The following is a 17265-nucleotide window of genomic DNA, read 5'->3' on the forward strand; positions in this document are numbered from 1 at the left end:
TGTCAGGTTTGATTTGAATAAGAACTTATGATGATTGTTAATTGGTAGGTTCTTATGACAGAGGGAAAAGACATAAGTAGCAGAATTACCTATTCGATTGTTGATTCTACTTGAATATCTTTCCAATCCAAATCCAAGCTTAGTACCAACATCATACAGCCCGAATAAATGCTCCAACACCTGTTCCAGACATGCGCCCCTCTATATGATTTCCTGAATCAAAACCACCTTCTTATTTTTATTGCCAGATAACACCACTTTGCCATTTTGACACTTTGCCTGTCCAACAACATCCTTACTGTACATAGACTTTCCTCGTGTTCATAGTCAAAACCCAACTCACGTCCCCTCTATAAGCTCACCAATCCCGCCTATATCACCCCCAAACGGCTCCAGATCCAACACCTCGATCCGCCTAATCCACGTCTCGGGCCACAGACAGAAAATCCCATGCACATCCCTCATATGCGCCATCCACTCCTCGTCGAAAAGCGTCTCACGGTTATAACACGGCGTCCGCATCGTGCCGCCTCTACTACCTCCACCTACTACCCTGCTCGAGCTTCCTGTAATTGCATCGTGGCCAAACATGTTTGCTGCGCCTGTGCCGGTAGGGGGCACGGACACGGACACGGGCTGTGCTACTGATTGCGATTTGCAGAATTCCATAACCGCGTAGCCTTCAGTGGCGGGTATCACGGTCCATGCGGTCTTGGTATGAATCTTGCGCTCGCGCAGCGGGCGGAAGGGGTCGTTGTGCGGTGCGTAGAGGGCGTTGATGTTGGTGTTAGACATGGCTCCTACGTAGGAGCTGTTATTGCTTGGTGCGGGTGCTGAGTTCGAATGTGTGGCGTAGGGATACGAGAATGGCAATGGACTATTTGGTTGTGCATGTGGAAGCATTAGGCCTGCTGAAGCAGTGGCCGTTGGGTAAGAGGCGCGGGAATTGGATTGCATGCCCTGGTGCACATGTTGCGGTTGGTGGGCGTGCATAGACATGAGAACTGCTGAGGGGGAGAAGGATTCTGGGGTTGAGGGAAGGGTGAGTTGCGGGCACGGTGGACTGGCATTGCTGCGTGAGGCGTTGGAGTCGCTGGAGGAGGAGGAGAGCTGCGAGATGTGGGATAGAGAGGAGTCTCGTTCCAGAGCATGTGTGATTTCTCTAGTAATATTATTAGCATCCGCTTTACAACTACATGAGAAAGGACTTACAACCTTCCGCGACCACTTGAACCCTCTGCGATTGTGAGGCTCAACGCTTCATTCTTGATATGTATCGCAACATGCTGGGTTCTGGTTAGCTGATGTCCTGAATAATCTGCATGCGTGCATAGTGTTGCAGTTGTCACCTTTCTGAGATTTGCTGCAGTCTTTGTCTCCTTCTGGCAAAAGCCACACACCGATTCACACTTGGCGATTCGCAATAGTCCTGTCGTATTCCAAGGGGGGTGGATATGGCCTTTACTGCATGTAGTATTTCCTAGTGTCCTTTCCATCCTTAGTTTCCGTGCCCTATACTCGAAAAATATTGGTGCGTCTAAGCAAGGCATAAATATTCTGACTAAATGGCTTAACCTGAGGGGGGACTCAAGAAAATAAGTATATAAATAAAGTAGTAAATTTGTTTGGTGTTCCGGTTGCGAGATGAAATGCTTGCAATAACTATATGCCACTATGGATAGGAAATTCTGTGGAGTGAATCAAACGAGAGAACATAAAAGGATGGGAGGATTCGATATATACTTATACTTGTACTTATATCCAATTTTCAATCAGTTCTCAACACGCCTCATTCTGCAAGGCCTTATATAGAGGAATTGCTTGCGAATTCCCCCTGTCGTGAGGTTTAGGGTGAAGATGCGATTGGCTGCGACGTGCTTTACCGAATCAAAAGAACTTCGCAAAGAACGTTCTAACTGATATCGCCGTATCGATCACGCAGCCCACAGTCCTGGGAACGATGCGGACAATTGGATGACCGGAATGCGCACAACTAGCCAGGGTAGCATGTTCGTACCATAAAGTATGATACACATGCAATATCGATGTGTTACGCATGAGGGGTGAGGCTATTCTAACAGTGTGCGCTGACATGTGTGCACGTGCGTACTGTCGTACTGTGTCAATCATAATAAGGAGACATGCAGCCAATCGCAGAGACATGAATCAAAACGATTGTTGCAATGTCTTCGGATAGATTCTGATATATTAAGGTACGGAGTAGGGTTGTGATCGGATTCTTTTCAACCTGGGTTTATCCCGGAGGTGGGGAAATTGTCGTGTGATCCGGAGGTATCGGAACAGGGAGGTCCATGGTAAGATCTTACAAAAAAGCCGTGCTTCTATAGAAATATTCTCTGGAAATTGTCAGGGTGAAGGCAAATTGTACTGCTTTGTAAATCTGTTGTCTGTTGTCTGTTGTTAAGAGGTCAGCTTGTCGTTATGGTACGCCCTACTGTAAAGCTAAGTGGATGCGATTGGTCTTTCTCCGTGTAATACAAATATGAGAAACATGGCTGCGGCTTCAATATACTGCACGCCACAAGGAACTTCTCGGTCCCTCTAGAGCAAGCCTTAGGTAGCACAACTATCAAGTTGCAACAGATTCTTGAAGCAACGGTACATGAAGATCACCTGATCTGGCGTATTCAAATTGGCGGGAATCCGATTCTTGGATCGCTAGTTGATGATTGGAGGTTGACCCGAGTCCCGAGAAGTCTTACTCATTTAAAGTTAGAGAAGAGTCAGGTTGCACCCTCGGTATGTCGCTTTGACTGTCTTGAAGCTGGTGGAGGAAAAGGTAATTGTTTCGGATGTCCCACGGAAAAACAACAGATGAAAAAGAGATATGCCGAGGCAAGTACGACAATATACGAGATGTGTTACACAGTGCTAGGTTAATCATTTCGTACTTCGTAAAAAAGCCAATGCTCTACTTGTAGATCTCGGTACCATCGTCTGATGTGCTCAATGCGCAGTGAGTGCATGGGAGGTCAAGTTGTGAGGAAAGTGAGCAACTGCAGCCACACGTGAGCAGGGCACTAGCTAGAAAGAGACAAAAAGAGATATCTTTTCACTAAATCGGAGCAGTAATTGAAGAAACCTGTCGGAAGCGACCAGAATCTGCAATAATGACTTGAAACTTAAACTCTTGCATCAAGAGTGGAGTTTGTAAAGGGGCATAATCACTCTCACCGTCTTTCCTTTCACTGGAATGGATGCTGAATACGTGGATGAAAGAATAACTGGACTAAGAAGGATAACATATTAGGATAAAAGGGCTCCCTCATACCATACAAAAAAGCGGTCTCGAACACGGAGTCGCCATTGCCATGGCTCGATATTATTGGTCCTGTGTAGATGATGGAGGTTAGGGCTGACCTCCACGGCTGATCCAACCTCATCACCCTATCGCCATCGTCCTAGTGCTTCGCCTTCAGCCCTGTGGAAATGCACGAAACGCACTATGCACTGACTATCTGCAGTAAGAGGAGGCGGGGAGGGGGGAGGGAGTAAGCAGGACAGGCATCGACTTGGGATTTCACCAACAGGAAGTCGAGCTGTCAGCCTTATCGGCTCAGTTGTTACCTGGGTATGGTATGTTACTGTTTTGCCACTATCCGCATCAGTCGTTTGTATTGATGAACTGCCGTGCATATATATGTACTGTACTATAGTGCAGCAGGGCTGTGCCGTGTAAATGAGATGGCGAAACATTCATGGGAATAGGAAGGATTCATTTATATATGTTCCTCCCATCTTTAATCTTCATGAGGAAGAATCCATCTCTGCCATTCCTTCATCCTTTAGAGTGCAATTCATCTCCGCAAGAAGTCCACACCACACTTCACTTCGGGCCGCACCGATTCCCACCCCACCTTATAGTATCAATTAAAGTATATTGCGCGCTACAGAAGCCTCATACCTGAATCCACAGTGCGGAGGACAGAACAGTCTTTGGTGAGTGCAGTCTCTATTATTCAAATTGATCTTGTTACTGTACACCGTACTATATACTGTACTGTACTGTACTGTTCCTACTCATAGTGTAGTGAGTAAGGTTATAAATAACCGGTGCGTAGGTTAACGCCGCTCGGCAGGTCTTAGACCCTCTAACCCCTAATTTCGCATGGCGCAGGCGCCGGCGCGGACGCGGACGATAAGGTAACCAACCCTGTTTACCGTTCCTATACCTATAATCCCATCCCTTCCTATCCCCACCCGCATCCCACAATCCACATTAATCTTCTTCTTTTACAGTACAGCGCAGTACCGTACAGTACAGTACAATAAAAGCGTGTCTGTGTTATAATTACTGTTACCTTACCTACCGTCTTCCATATTTGGTGTAATCCTCTTTTGTACTCACCTGTACCCCCCTACTCATTCTTGTCCCTGCCCCCCCCCCCCTTCGGCTTCTCCCTCCTTCTCTCCATCATTATGATCACTCAACTACCGGCGCTTTGACATCTGCATGTGCTTCGGAATAGTATCAGTCGAATCCAAGCTCACTACCCAGGTGCCATCCTGTAGCTACATCCGAAGTCGAAGCTTGATATCTGGGAGACAGGACGACGCCTAATAATCTCCAACAAGCCATGCCTGGGAACCGGGCTGTACATGGAAGATATGTCGAGTACAACAGATGACAAAGGCAATGGCAATGGCAATGGCACAGACAAAACAGCCAAGCCAGTCAAGTCGAGGAGAGCCAGTCGACCCAAGGTCAAGACGGGCTGCAATAATTGCAAGTAAGCGCTTCCCAAAGCTCCCGTCCCATACAGTAATTCCAAAGCTATAGCTATCTAGTACCTATCTGCGCATCTGCTAATATATCCTTCTCTTCCGTAGGATCCGCAGAGTCAAATGCGACGAGACGCGACCGCAATGCAATAAATGTGTTCGTGCGGCAAGGCATTGCGATGGATATCCAGCGTACAGACGAACCACCGAGGCTGCCATCCCAATTGCGCCGCGACCCGGAGGAAACAACGCATCCTCCTATCCTGCGATAGCTTCATCTTCTACCTCATCTTCTTCCTCGGCACTACCTCCAGCATCGAGATCAATTATAGTTCGGAAACCGCCGCCGCGCCCAGCCCAGAAGCCTCGTCCTACCCCGCCTCCAACACCAGTCATGGACTTGAAGCCAACACTATACAGTCCCGGGGGCTTCGCGTTCGATGTACAAGAGGGGCAATACTTCCAGGTCTTTCGCACACACACTGCCAGCGAGCTCTCGGGATTCTTCGACTCGGAGTTCTGGACAAGGAGTGTGCTGCAAGAAAGTAATTCCGAGGCTTCAATACGGCATGCCGTGGTGGCATTAGGTGCTCTATACAAGACCTTGGAGAAGGCTTCAGAGTCACCGCCTACATCTCCAGATAACAATTCCTACGATACGGCTCCGAATCATTATAACTTTGCATTACAGCAATACGGGAAATCCATCACTAGACTACGAGAAGCGCTACAATACAACGAAACACGATCTCAACGAACAATATTAATATCCATCGTCCTATTTACATGTTTTCAATCCTTCACAGGCGACCACAGGGCCGCAATCTCGCAGATCCAGCATGGACTTGGCCTGCTAGAAGAAAGACGACAAGATGCCAAACAACCTCTGATCCGACGACAGGGAGAGGAGGTGGAGGATGAGCTGATTCAGATGTTTACCCGTCTCGCCATCCAGGCCAAATCCTACGACATGGCCTTCCATTTTCCACATCCATATGTGATTCGTCTCAGCCCTTCAAACCATCCGACATCACCTCAATCAGCCCCCTCTCCGTCCGATTCATCATCCACATCGTCCCTCGAGTCTCAAATCCCAGATATTTTCAAAACATCCCAAGAAGCGCGCTCCTCTCTTGATGCGCTATGCGAGCGTATAATGCGTTTCACAGAAGCGCTCTCGTTCTACTACCAAGGACCAAACAACATCCTACCCGCCTCAATAAAATCATCTGGCTTGGGCTTTCGCACACAACTCGCGCAATGGGCCGCGGCCTTTGAACCACTCCTCAACTCGCGCGGAAGACCAGGGATTACTAATACCGAGCGCGCAGGTATCAACGTCTTAAAAATGCTTCAAATCATGACCTCGATTCTGTTCCTTATGGGATTCAGCACATCTGAAATGGATTTTGACAACTTTTATCCGCAGTTCAAGGAGATTATCGATTTAGCGCAGGAGGTAGTATTACATGAAGAGTTGAGTCTTGCGCAGGCGAAATGCGGGGATACTCCGAGATGCAGGCACAGGCACAGGCAGCGTGCGACAGAAGAGTGGCGGTCAAATCCAGCGACACATTTCCCTGGTCTGGCAGCACATCAGCCCGATACATACCGGGAGGAGGACGGGTATGCGCATATCAAAGCCTCCTTTGCTCTCGATCTCGGCATCGTCCCTCCCCTCTTCGTGGTTGCAACAAAATGCCGAGACAGAAAACTCCGCCGGGACGCGATCAAGCTCTTGATGGTTAGCCCGAGAAGAGAGGGGATGTGGGATAGTATTCTTAGTGGTAAAGTGGGGCAGTGGTTAATGGAGATCGAAGAGGAGGGCATGGGGCAGTACGTTGGATATGGGGATGGGGACTATGGATGGTGCTGTTGTGGAGAAGGATAGACGGATTATGGTGAAAGAAATCCTATTTGATTTGCAGAAACGGGAGGCCACACTGAGATGTGGAACGAGGGGTGCGAGGGAGGGTGATGAGGATTCGAGGGTGAATGAGACGCAAATCTTCTGGTGAAGGGCGTCATACGGAGAATCTCTACATCAACATTTACGAAGTATACCGGGAGCCCATTCAAATGTGCTTTTGAGGGCGTAATCACCCCTCTAACGAATGCAATATCCGATACGGAAACGAGATTGCATGATAGAATTGTACATACGTATTGCAACCAACGAATGGGAGGCGGGAGCTGCACGCTTTGGATATTGTCAGTCGGGAATAGAGATATCTGCAATGAGAGACGAGAAAAGCAAGCTTCCGAGAAAGAACATTTATGGTTTGTGTTTATTAGCTAGCATTAATATCTAGCTTGGAGAAAGAAGAATATGAAAAGAATATCCTAATGCTGGCGCTGGTCCAATCCTTGGATGCTGGGATGAAGTCCGAGACAGGAAACTACCTTAGGCTTTGAGTCGGTGCTAAATAAACATGTCTGTAATTCTCCTTATTCACTTTCCCAAAACGTTTTCTATTGGTACTACTCGTAGTCAAGTGCTAACTGAGATATGATAAGGTACTCACATCATGATGAGTTGTCTACCAAATTCCTTCTATGTATCCGTCGCTTCTCTTCGTGCCTTTGCTTATGGACGTCGGTGTGTATATGACTAGCAAGCGTATCCTCAAGTGAAAAATGTTCTCGTGCTTACTCGGCTGTGCCTTGGCCTAGATCTGCATCTGCATCTGCATCCTTCTCGCAAGTCCTCCTGTACACAAACGTCTTCCAAGCACCCTTCTACAACGTGGGGATTTTCTTTGACGATTCCTTCTAGAAGGGACGGACCTTTATGCAGAGTCGTTACTGTATCTCTCTCTTTCACAGGGACCTTCTAGAAGGGCCTCATTTATCATCTCATCTATCTTTCTCCATACCTATCTTCTATGTCTGTCACTAGCACACCGGTTCCAAATTGCCGCCCGACCAATTGTCTTCGCGCATTTATCGCATACGGAGCAATAAGTACCCCGAACCCCATGTATGTCTCTTCTCTAACTGCATTTATTACCATGTTGAGTTGCGTTGGCGTTGGTGTTCTTTGAGCGAAAGAGTATAATACGTAGAGAACAATATTAAGGGGGTTCGCTTAGGTTCCCGTATCGAGCTACGAACTCGATCAAGGGATAAAGGCGCCTAGGGTACTGGAGAGGAACAATACGAAGCACAATATGTAGAGTGAGATGCCGCTATACCGGAAAGGTAGGACGGGACCACAGAAGCCCATGCTATCATTCAGCACTTACCACCAGAACAAGCAATCCAATACCACGCGGCCCAGACACGATCTCTTGTTCACTCATGCATTTCATTTCATTCAATTTCATTCACACAAACAAGTTCCAAACTACGAGCCCAGGTCTAGTCCTCCCTTCCCATCTATAAAACCCCGTCCCCTTCCTCCTTCCTCGCTCTTTTCGTCTTCACCCTACACATACACACATTCGCTATACACAAACACTCACTTTTCACACACATACACACACAAAGAATCCACTTCAAAAACCCAAATTTCAAAATGGCAGCATCAACAGCACGCAACGGAGGCGGCGGAGGGAACTGCGTCGTCCAGCGCGGCGGAGGCGGCGGGGGCAACTGTGTCGTCCAACGCGGAGGAGGCGGCGGAGGCAATTGTGTTGTCCAACGCAATGGAGGTGGCGGGGGCAACTGCGTCGTTCAGCGATGCTAAATTATTGCTACTTTGTGCACGCCATGCACTGCTAGTAAGCTAAGGGCTTGATGTTATGTCGTCTCCAGTACTTGCACGGGCACGAGCACGTAACTTTTCATTCATTCATTCATTAGTACGATATTTTCGATTCGATTTACGATGCCTTGAGGGGCGGAAACTTTTCATATACAGGCCCCTCATTCGATACCTCTTCATATGTCAAGACGCGGAAGGGGGTAAAGAATAGGTTGCGCTTTGCCGTTTGGCGCTCATTATTCATAGGACTTGGTGGTACTGCAGTATCATTCGGGTTTCTTTGGTTCTCTTATGTAGTTAGTGATAAATAAAATATATTTTTTACTAGGTTGGTTGCATTTTGCTAGATATTTTGGGTGTGGATGATGATGTGAAGACAAGGCGATTGCAGTGATGTGGGGGGGTATCAGTGGTGGGTTGGGCTGATTTGCAGTTCCCGTATATATTTGCAAGAATAAGGACGGTGTGGAGGACTTGAAGGGGAAACGGTAGCTATTGATTCATTCGGCACTTGGACCTTTAACATTACATGTAATATTCTTTCACCATCATTCATCACCCTCTCGGACTCTTCTGCAATCCTCCACTCACTCTACTCAACTTCGCGTCTAAAACCGGGTGAAAGGAAGCCTATCCACACCATTAGCACTATCCACATCGTCCCCTCAAGGTTTCTCCGCTCAGTCGGAAAAAAGAAGGGGGGGGGAACTCACCACTTTCCCCTCAACGTAATAACCGCCCACTCGGCCCCCTTATCATCCACCTCCTTCTCCACCTTCGTACTGAAACTAATCGCACTCATAATCCCATCCCCAAACTTCTCATTCAGCACCGCCTTATACGCATACCCATAATTCTGCACAATCTCATACAGTCTATAAATCAACGGCTCTACCGGCGGCATGGGCCCCGCCCTCCCCCGGTCCGGAAACCCCAACAGCTGTTCCGCCAACACCTCCTCGGGAATCGAGAGTAGGGAAGAGAGTTTCGACACGTCGGCAGGGGATGCTTGGGCCTGCCCGTAGAAGAGCGCTGCGACGGCTACTTCGGAGCGCTCGAGGGCGCTGGCGATGCTGGCGAAGGTCAGGGATTTGGAGGCTTTGGCGTCGAAGAGGGTTTTGGAGGAAAGAGGGAGACGGTCGACGATTGAGGACTGTGGGTAGGAAGGTGGGTTATTAGTTTGATTGTTTTGAGGCGCGTACTATGCAGGCGGGGCAATTGAGGGGACTTACGTCGAGGACTGCGATTTTGCTATTGTCTGCCATTTTGCTAATAGAATATGGTACGATTTGATTGTATTGTAATATATTGTTGAAGTGAGCCTTTAGTGAAAACTGTTTTGTTTGGCTGTATATAAAAGTGGGAGAAGATGAGGGATAGATGTTTATGTACCTACCTAGGTATGTATAGTCGTGCTTACCCCGCGAGCTACTATAGTATGGGCTTGGAACCTCGTCATGATGTCACATTAGACGCCGGGAAATCCCCGAGTCTTGTCCGCGTTTTAAGAATTTGGGATTTTTTTCTTATGGAAAATAGTGACATTTACGGAGGTCTTCTGGGGTTAATCGTCCACTTATCGTTGCACGTGATAGACAATAAGTGGACGATTAGCATCTCATGGTGGTGTTGACGCGAAGAGGTTATGCCTCTTTGCTGACTAAGCTACACTAGATCACATGACCAGAAAGGGTGGGAGACAGCCCTTATCCCAACAACCTTGGGTGCACTTTCTAATCCTTCTTTCAATAAGAAATGTATTATAATACTTCTTAGCTTTCGATTTCTTTTATTTATTCATCCGGTAATCACAGGTTTAAGCTACGACCTCACCTCTCTTTCTCTGCTTTCCAGTTACCGGTAGTATATGCTTAGTCATAGAACACCCCTTATTACCTCGTATATCGGATTCATGATTATACATAATAATAAAGATACAATACACCATAAAACAAAGATCCCATACTAGAACTCACTGGTATGAGGTCTTGCGATGGGGCAATACGTGAGAGCTAGCACGTGTCCGCTTCATGAAGGACTACATCTCATCGCTCCTGCAGTCTCAAGCTTCCTACACATGGTTTCAAGATTATGCAGTACCAAAGGGACTGACTCTTTGAGTCCTTATGCAAACACCTCACGAAGCCGGCGAGGTTTGGAGCGACAATTCAAACGGCCGCTATTCTATCTCCGATTCAGCCAATCACCTCTTATTGCGACTGCCTTGTCAAACCATTGATTACAATATAACACGGTGGAGTTTACGTTTCTGCTTGCATCCACGCACGATACGATTAAACCAGCTACCGTCAAGCACACGCAAGCCTTCCAAGATCATTACTCCTAGAATGGCATCCACCGTTTCAACTCGATTTATGATCATCTCCGATACCCTTGGCTTCAAGTTTAAAAACAGAAGAAAGGCAGGCAACAAGGTGGCCGGAAACTTCAAACATCCATTCCCGAATTGCGATGTCCTCCTACATTGCGGCAATCTCACACGTCTTGGTCAGCCGAACGAAGTCGAACAATGCCTCCAAATGCTTGGAAGTATCAATGCCGAACTCAAGCTCGTGATTGCAGGAAATCATGAACATGTCTTGGACAAAGAGTGGTGGTCAAAGCATAAGGAGAACACCGATGATCCCGACTCTCCAGCCTCCCTTGAGTATAAAAGGGCAGTGGGTATGATGACAGGACCTTTGGCAAAAGAGGCTGGAGTTACATATCTGACAGAAGGACTCAACGCATTCAAACTGAAAAATGGAGCCCAATTCACGATTTATTCCTCACCTTATTCGCCCCGATTCTTCGACTCGGCTTTTGCGTACGGTTCGGCTGAGGACAGATTCAATCCCGCCAATGCAGTGGCCAAGGGATACAGATGCATCGCCGAGAACCCAATGCCCAACTTCCCAGCCCTTGATATTGTTATGACACACGGCCCGCCTAGAAAAATCCTAGACCGGAAAACGCATGGCAATGTTGGCTGCGGGACCTTGATGCGAGCCATCAGTAGAGCGAGACCACGTCTGCATTGTTTTGGGCATGTTGATCAGGCTTACGGCGCTAGATGGGTCCGATGGGAAGAGGACTTGAACACAATAGGACAAAAGGCGATAGAAATTGTCAGTAACATGGAAAATGCCTATCCACAGGTGACACGCTCTCCGATGACATTCGGCAAAGACACATTGATGGTTAATGCTGCGATTGGGAATGGGAGCGGCGCTCAGCCGACAAATGCGCCATGGTTGGTGGATTTGGATCTCATAAAAGCCCCATCAGTTTGAGAGCTTTCTCGGTAGTGGACTATGAGCATAGGAATTGAGGGTAGGGGTCATCAAAGCATACTTAGCACGAGTACAAGCAGACTTGAGTCAATACAAGGAGCCTCTTTTCTTGGACGCTAGGTAACATTCCTTGTTCCACAGAAAAGGATACTTCATCAGCACGCAGCCTACATATCTGCCTCTTGTAGTATGCATCTTCACGTTCGACTAGAGAAGTTGGGGAGGAAATTAGTGATTCTCCTGAATTAAAACTAGCATTGAATCACAGGAAATACCTTGATGGACTTTAGCCATTGCGTATTCAAGTTACATCATCTGTGATTACGCCTATGTGCCTCTTTTAGCTTCCTCCTCATCCTCTTCTTGTCCCATTGGCTATCCCGCACTGACCACCCCACAATAGTTACCCCTTTTAAATTATATCGGGTCCTTCGCTTAATTAACTGCCCCACAATCCTGATGAGGAGATCTTTAAGTGAAGAAACATTGTCTATTAAACGATTATATTGTATAATCAAGAGGATAGTATATATAGAAGCACAATTACTTAGTTATTAGTTGTTATAGCAAGATATTATATACATGTCTTTATTCAGCAACACTTCTTTCTCTAATATGAGTGCGTTCATAGTCAATTTTCTGTTCTGTACTAACTTATAATGCGGCCACTAAACGTCACAAAGTGATTCACTCATGGAACCATGGGGGTCCAGCAACCTTTAGATTTGGACTGTATGGTAACATAACCTGAAAAGCACTTGGTTAGTTTTACACTCGGGTGCAAGATGTAATATAAAGTCTGTCGATGGACGCACAAATTTTCTGGGGGGTTGGAAGATTCGACACTTTTATATCCGTGTATCAAAACCCATACTGATTCCACTCAACACTTGTTAACAACGACGCTCATCAAGACACTTATCAACACTCCTCGACACTGACAATTATTATCATCAGCAATCTTCAATTTCAACCTTGCTATCACTAAAGCCTTACAAGCGATTATCAATCATGGCTCCTGGTTCTGGTCCTCTGTCTGATTCTTTCTCAGTCAGCGATTTGTCCTTCGCTGTGTGCTCTCGGAAACCAATGTCATCGCGAATGCAGACGTTTGAGATGAATCCAAATCCAACTTCGGCATGTCAGGGCAAGTGTGCTTCGGGTCCATTGTCTATGTCTTCTCTCGACTGCGCCTTACACACGATTATCAAGGACCGGGCAAGCACATCAGTCAGAGAATCTATAGAGGTGTCGTTTGAAGAATCACGATTAGGATCCCGACTAGCAACACCCATCGAAACACTCATCGAAACCCCAATCGAATCGACCACCAACTTGGGGACCGAATTACGAAAAAGGTTATTAGAGCTCCCAAATCACTCCAACAAATCATTTACCTATCAGCCACCCTTCAGCAGCAACACAACCGAATCCCAACAACCCACAGTCGAACTCACCCAGAGCCAGAAGAAGGCCATATGGTCCGAGTTCCGCATCCAAACAGCCCTCCAACTCGCCATCGCCCGCTCAACCCGCTGTCGCGGCCTCTCTCCCCTCCAGCGCCTGCGCGAAAGCCTCCACACCTCCGTCTACGCGCGCGGCATCTCCATCGACCACAGCAAAGACCAGGTCCACAGCCTCGACTATCCCAACATCGGCAGCGACACCCTCAAATGCCACGAGCACGACAGCAACCAGTGCTACTGCATCTGGTGGCAGTGGCACAACGACTCCGTATGCATGGACTGGAAACCCTATGTAACGGGCAGGTATCGCGATATGCGCAATGGCGAGCCCTGCGCACTGCATGCTACCAGGACCTGTTATTGTTTGTGGAAGCCGGCCGAGGATGGCGCTGAGCCGTACCGTACGTATAATATGAGGCTGTTGACCAGGAGAAGACTCAAGGATTAATGGTGGGGATGACTGTTGGGGAGATGGCATGGAAAAGAAAGGACAATCTGTGTTTGTATGGATGTGAAGGCTGTATGGAGTTGGGAAGCATACTGAGCAGAAATTGTGAAAATAAACGAATGGAAAAATTGAAAATGGATTAAATATCACGTAACGTCTTGGTCTAAAAGCTCAAGGTATATCATTGATACCTTGACACAACATAGTTCCCTGCGATCAAAAGGTAATGATACGGACCAGGGTGCGGGAACCCTCTTTGAACATGCAGAGTGATTCGGTAACACAGAGCTGAGAGGATACCAAGTAGAAACTTGCTCCACACGTAGGAAGGAGTACGCCAGTATTGTTGAAACAGGCGCAATGTTGTTTCCTGGATGATAAGTGGCGCTGCAAACTTCTTTGCTTTCGCATGGTGGCTAGTATTGACTTTGGACTTAAACAGGTCTTGGTTCATTCGTCTATGCTCTGCCATCATGTCCAAATGCTTGGTGCTCTTCGTCCAAGTTAGCACCCAATCTGGAGAGGTACTAGTATCTTTACAGGCTACAATTTGCAAAACGTATGCGGCAGGATTCTCGGACTCTTTGCAAGGCCTGGCCCTGCTTTTCGCAAAGTATTTAAGCATAGAAGCAGGGGTTATTTCGATTTAAGGTGAGGACTTGGATCTGAAGATGTTGAGAAACAATCTCGTTTGAATCAGTATGGTAGTTAACTTCCCGGATTTTCTTCTTCGACCCAGGACTCTTTATTGGGAACTTCTTTTCTCTTCGAAATGGTAACACGGCTGCAGAGCTTGTGTTATACGAAACGATTTCCAATGCAAGAAGGTATGTAAAGAGGAAGAATATCCAAAACCCCAACAAAATCCCGAAGTTTGGCCATAGATTTAAGTGAGTATACTGGAAACTTGTCTCGATATAAGCGTCTCCAGAAACCGTATATATTGACCAGCAACAGCACCAGCAGCTGAGCAGATGAAATTATTGCTGGCCATATTTGGGTACGAGGTAACAAGACTCGCAAAGTTAGTTAAAGCTCTTAGGTAGTGGCTTAGTTTATGATACCTAGCGCACATAGGCGTTTGCCAAAAAGCGCCACACTATGACTTAGTTTACGGCACCTCCTACATGATGTCGTGCAGATTTGCATGACTTGAAAGTTCACATAGTGATTCCCAAAAAGTCTTCATAAGGCGTTGCAAGCGAAACCTTAGCTATACCGCCGGTTCTTCACCCGGTTCTACCAGACCAATGAAAACGTATGCAACTCTATAGTCTCCACACTGACTCTTTTATACCTTCACAAGAAGTGCTAGGGCCTAGTCTAAAATGTGTAGCGTTTTACACGCCTTGTATAAGTTCAAGAACTAAAGGCACCGGCTCTTATGATACGCGCTCGAATTTAGGGTAAATTTGAGATTGAAGCCTAAAATATGGGATCAAACAAGGTTTGCGCGAACGGTCTAGATCGAAAGATGGTGACGTGAGCTTCTGCTCTCATTTATGATAAGTTCCCGAGGTGTTGGAATTTGTCTGATAAGCCAGCTTTATTGCCAGTCCGGTTAGGTTTCTATGGTCCAGCCACGTAGAATACCGACCTTCAGCAAGAAAACCAAGTTCTATTTGCATGTCTTAATAAATCTGTGCATGTGCTATATCCGATTGGCCATATGTTAGGAGTATTTTGCTAGTCCCAGGCTGCAAATAACAACTGTGCAGCTAACATCGTCAAACCTTATTTAAGATCGCTGTCTTTCTTTGTTCGCATTTGCGACTACGCATCTTAACTAGCACCAACGAGGCAGCAAGCTCGTTCCTTTGTGGGGCTTGCGGAGAGAGAAATGCAAAAGTTTTGCCCCAATTGTGGACGCAGACATTTGCAGGGGGAATTTGAGAAGAGGCCACTTTGATTAGTCAATATACTTTGCTTGAGAATGGGCTAGAGCCGGGGGCAAACTTAGTCTAGTTTCTGGTTGCAAATGGATATTGTTTCGAAATTCGCAGTCTTTACTTTCTAATTTCATCTTTAACAGACATGCTACACTCAACAATGCAACATTCCTGCTTCAAGCTAATTGACTAATGCTTTTTCACTCACTAATTAATATTTTACTATTTTTTCGAGGATCTGCTCAAATAACCCCAGACTAGATAAGTTGAGGTTATTCCTCCTCCTACATCTCACTCTTTATAAGCATCTAAGTTGTTGGAATCTATTAACACCCCCGATCCACCCCGTCTTTTCTTTGGATTATATATAGCGTAGGGGTAACATAGTATAGTCTGCGGAAGTAATAAGAAAGTAGAAAAAGGCGCTAAAAGACACTCTGAGTAGCATCACTTTTAACTTTGAAGCCGTAAGCAAAGTGCAATTGACGAATCAGATTGTGCATTGACTAAATTCATCGTTCGTGAGTATATCATAGCAGACCCAACTCCAGAATTCATTTATGAATACTCCTTAAAACATATCAAAGACCCCCTTAGACCCCAGCTCAACCCAACCTAATCGAGCCCATGCTCCTCCACCCAGACACGACCTCATACTTTTAGCCCGTCTCATCAACCTCTCGAATGGTGTATATGATTGTTTCGGTGATTTTCTGCTAAGCGATTAGAGCGCGTTTTAGGGAAGACTGCATTGTTATAGCATTGAAAGTTGAAACATACTTGAGTCTGGCTAACTTTGGTTATTTCAACCACCCCGGCGGGTGGGGTGTGATCTGATGTCGGGGCTGCCCCTCTATAGCCATTAGTGTCCTTCTGCGGATGACTCGATGATAACTCAGGCTTCGAGGGTATGGAAACGATTGCAGGATTTTTTCAGTCAACCTCCTCCACCTCAAGATACTCGCTTCCTGGTTGGTCTTCGCTTGTTTCAATTGCTCGGTTGATGGAATCGAGGATATTGACATGCCCGACTAATAATCGTAGATTGATATTTGGCTGGCGAGCCTGGTTGACCATTTTGGAGTATGCCATGTGATATATACGAAAGTAGTTCATTGCTATCTTAATAACATAGTTTTGATAAAGGTCTCATTGACTTTTAAGGAAGATAATATAACCTATATTTTCTGGAAGTTGCTCATAATACACTAGGCCTGACTATAACTCTAATATATGTAGTCATGTATCTATGGTATGAGGACTTTAGCCTTACTTGCCCCAGGTTTCACTATTCTCTCCATGGTTTAGTATCGGGAATTCCGAGCAAGAGAATCAGCTCATGAGAGATTTACTACGGGGTTAATATCTAACATTTTATCAACCTGGAGATTGCCGCATTATGTGGAGTATTTTAGCTCGACCGTAGCTTCATATAGTAAAGGCGAGGGCGGGATCGAGTCGAGATCTGCTGTTCACAAGCCAAAAGCTAGCGGAAGATCCTTATCATACCCCACTGGTCGAAAGCCTAGAATTAGCGGTCGTTCCTACCCCGCTGGTACCTAAGAGCGGGGATATCCAGACATATGCATCCTGAAGCTGAAGTCACGTTGACGTTTTCCTGCTACGCTGGCGCTGAAGTCTGTGGCTTTTGGTATTTTTCTTTTGTATCAACGAAGTGCTCTACTCTCTTAGCTTCACAGAAAGATTTACCAACCTCTCG

The 17265-nt window shown here is 46.5% G+C and overlaps 4 protein-coding genes across 4 annotated transcripts; 2 read left to right on the forward strand and 2 right to left on the reverse strand.

The window, feature by feature from the left end:
- Positions 1 to 345: 345 nt before the first annotated feature.
- On the reverse strand, positions 346 to 1550 carry LHYA1_G008315 (uncharacterized protein; the record flags this gene model as incomplete). Its single annotated transcript, XM_031153235.1, has 2 exons — positions 346 to 1162; positions 1213 to 1550. Coding segments are annotated over 2 exons (1155 nt in total), but the record flags the coding sequence as incomplete, so codon positions are not given.
- Positions 1551 to 4629: 3079 nt separating this feature from the next.
- Positions 4630 to 6761, forward strand: moc3_1 (Transcriptional regulatory protein; the record flags this gene model as incomplete). Its single annotated transcript, XM_031153236.1, has 3 exons — positions 4630 to 4751; positions 4852 to 6543; positions 6581 to 6761. The coding sequence occupies 3 exons, from the start codon at positions 4630 to 4632 to the stop codon at positions 6759 to 6761; spliced, it is 1995 nt and encodes a 664-aa protein (XP_031002159.1).
- Positions 6762 to 9057: 2296 nt separating this feature from the next.
- cyn1 (Cyanate hydratase) lies at positions 9058 to 9714 on the reverse strand (the record flags this gene model as incomplete). Its single annotated transcript, XM_031153237.1, has 3 exons — positions 9058 to 9079; positions 9163 to 9602; positions 9682 to 9714. 3 exons carry the CDS (start codon positions 9712 to 9714, stop codon positions 9058 to 9060), a joined length of 495 nt encoding a protein of 164 aa, XP_031002160.1.
- A 1083-nt stretch (positions 9715 to 10797) lies between these two features.
- Positions 10798 to 11742, forward strand: Mpped1 (Metallophosphoesterase domain-containing protein; the record flags this gene model as incomplete). Its single annotated transcript, XM_031153238.1, has 1 exon — positions 10798 to 11742. One exon carries the CDS (start codon positions 10798 to 10800, stop codon positions 11740 to 11742), a length of 945 nt encoding a protein of 314 aa, XP_031002156.1.
- Between the last annotated feature and the right edge of the window lie 5523 nt (positions 11743 to 17265).

This window comes from Lachnellula hyalina (assembly GCF_007821495.1).
Source record: "Lachnellula hyalina strain CBS 185.66 chromosome Unknown contig00185, whole genome shotgun sequence".
Classification (NCBI taxonomy): domain Eukaryota; kingdom Fungi; phylum Ascomycota; class Leotiomycetes; order Helotiales; family Lachnaceae; genus Lachnellula; species Lachnellula hyalina.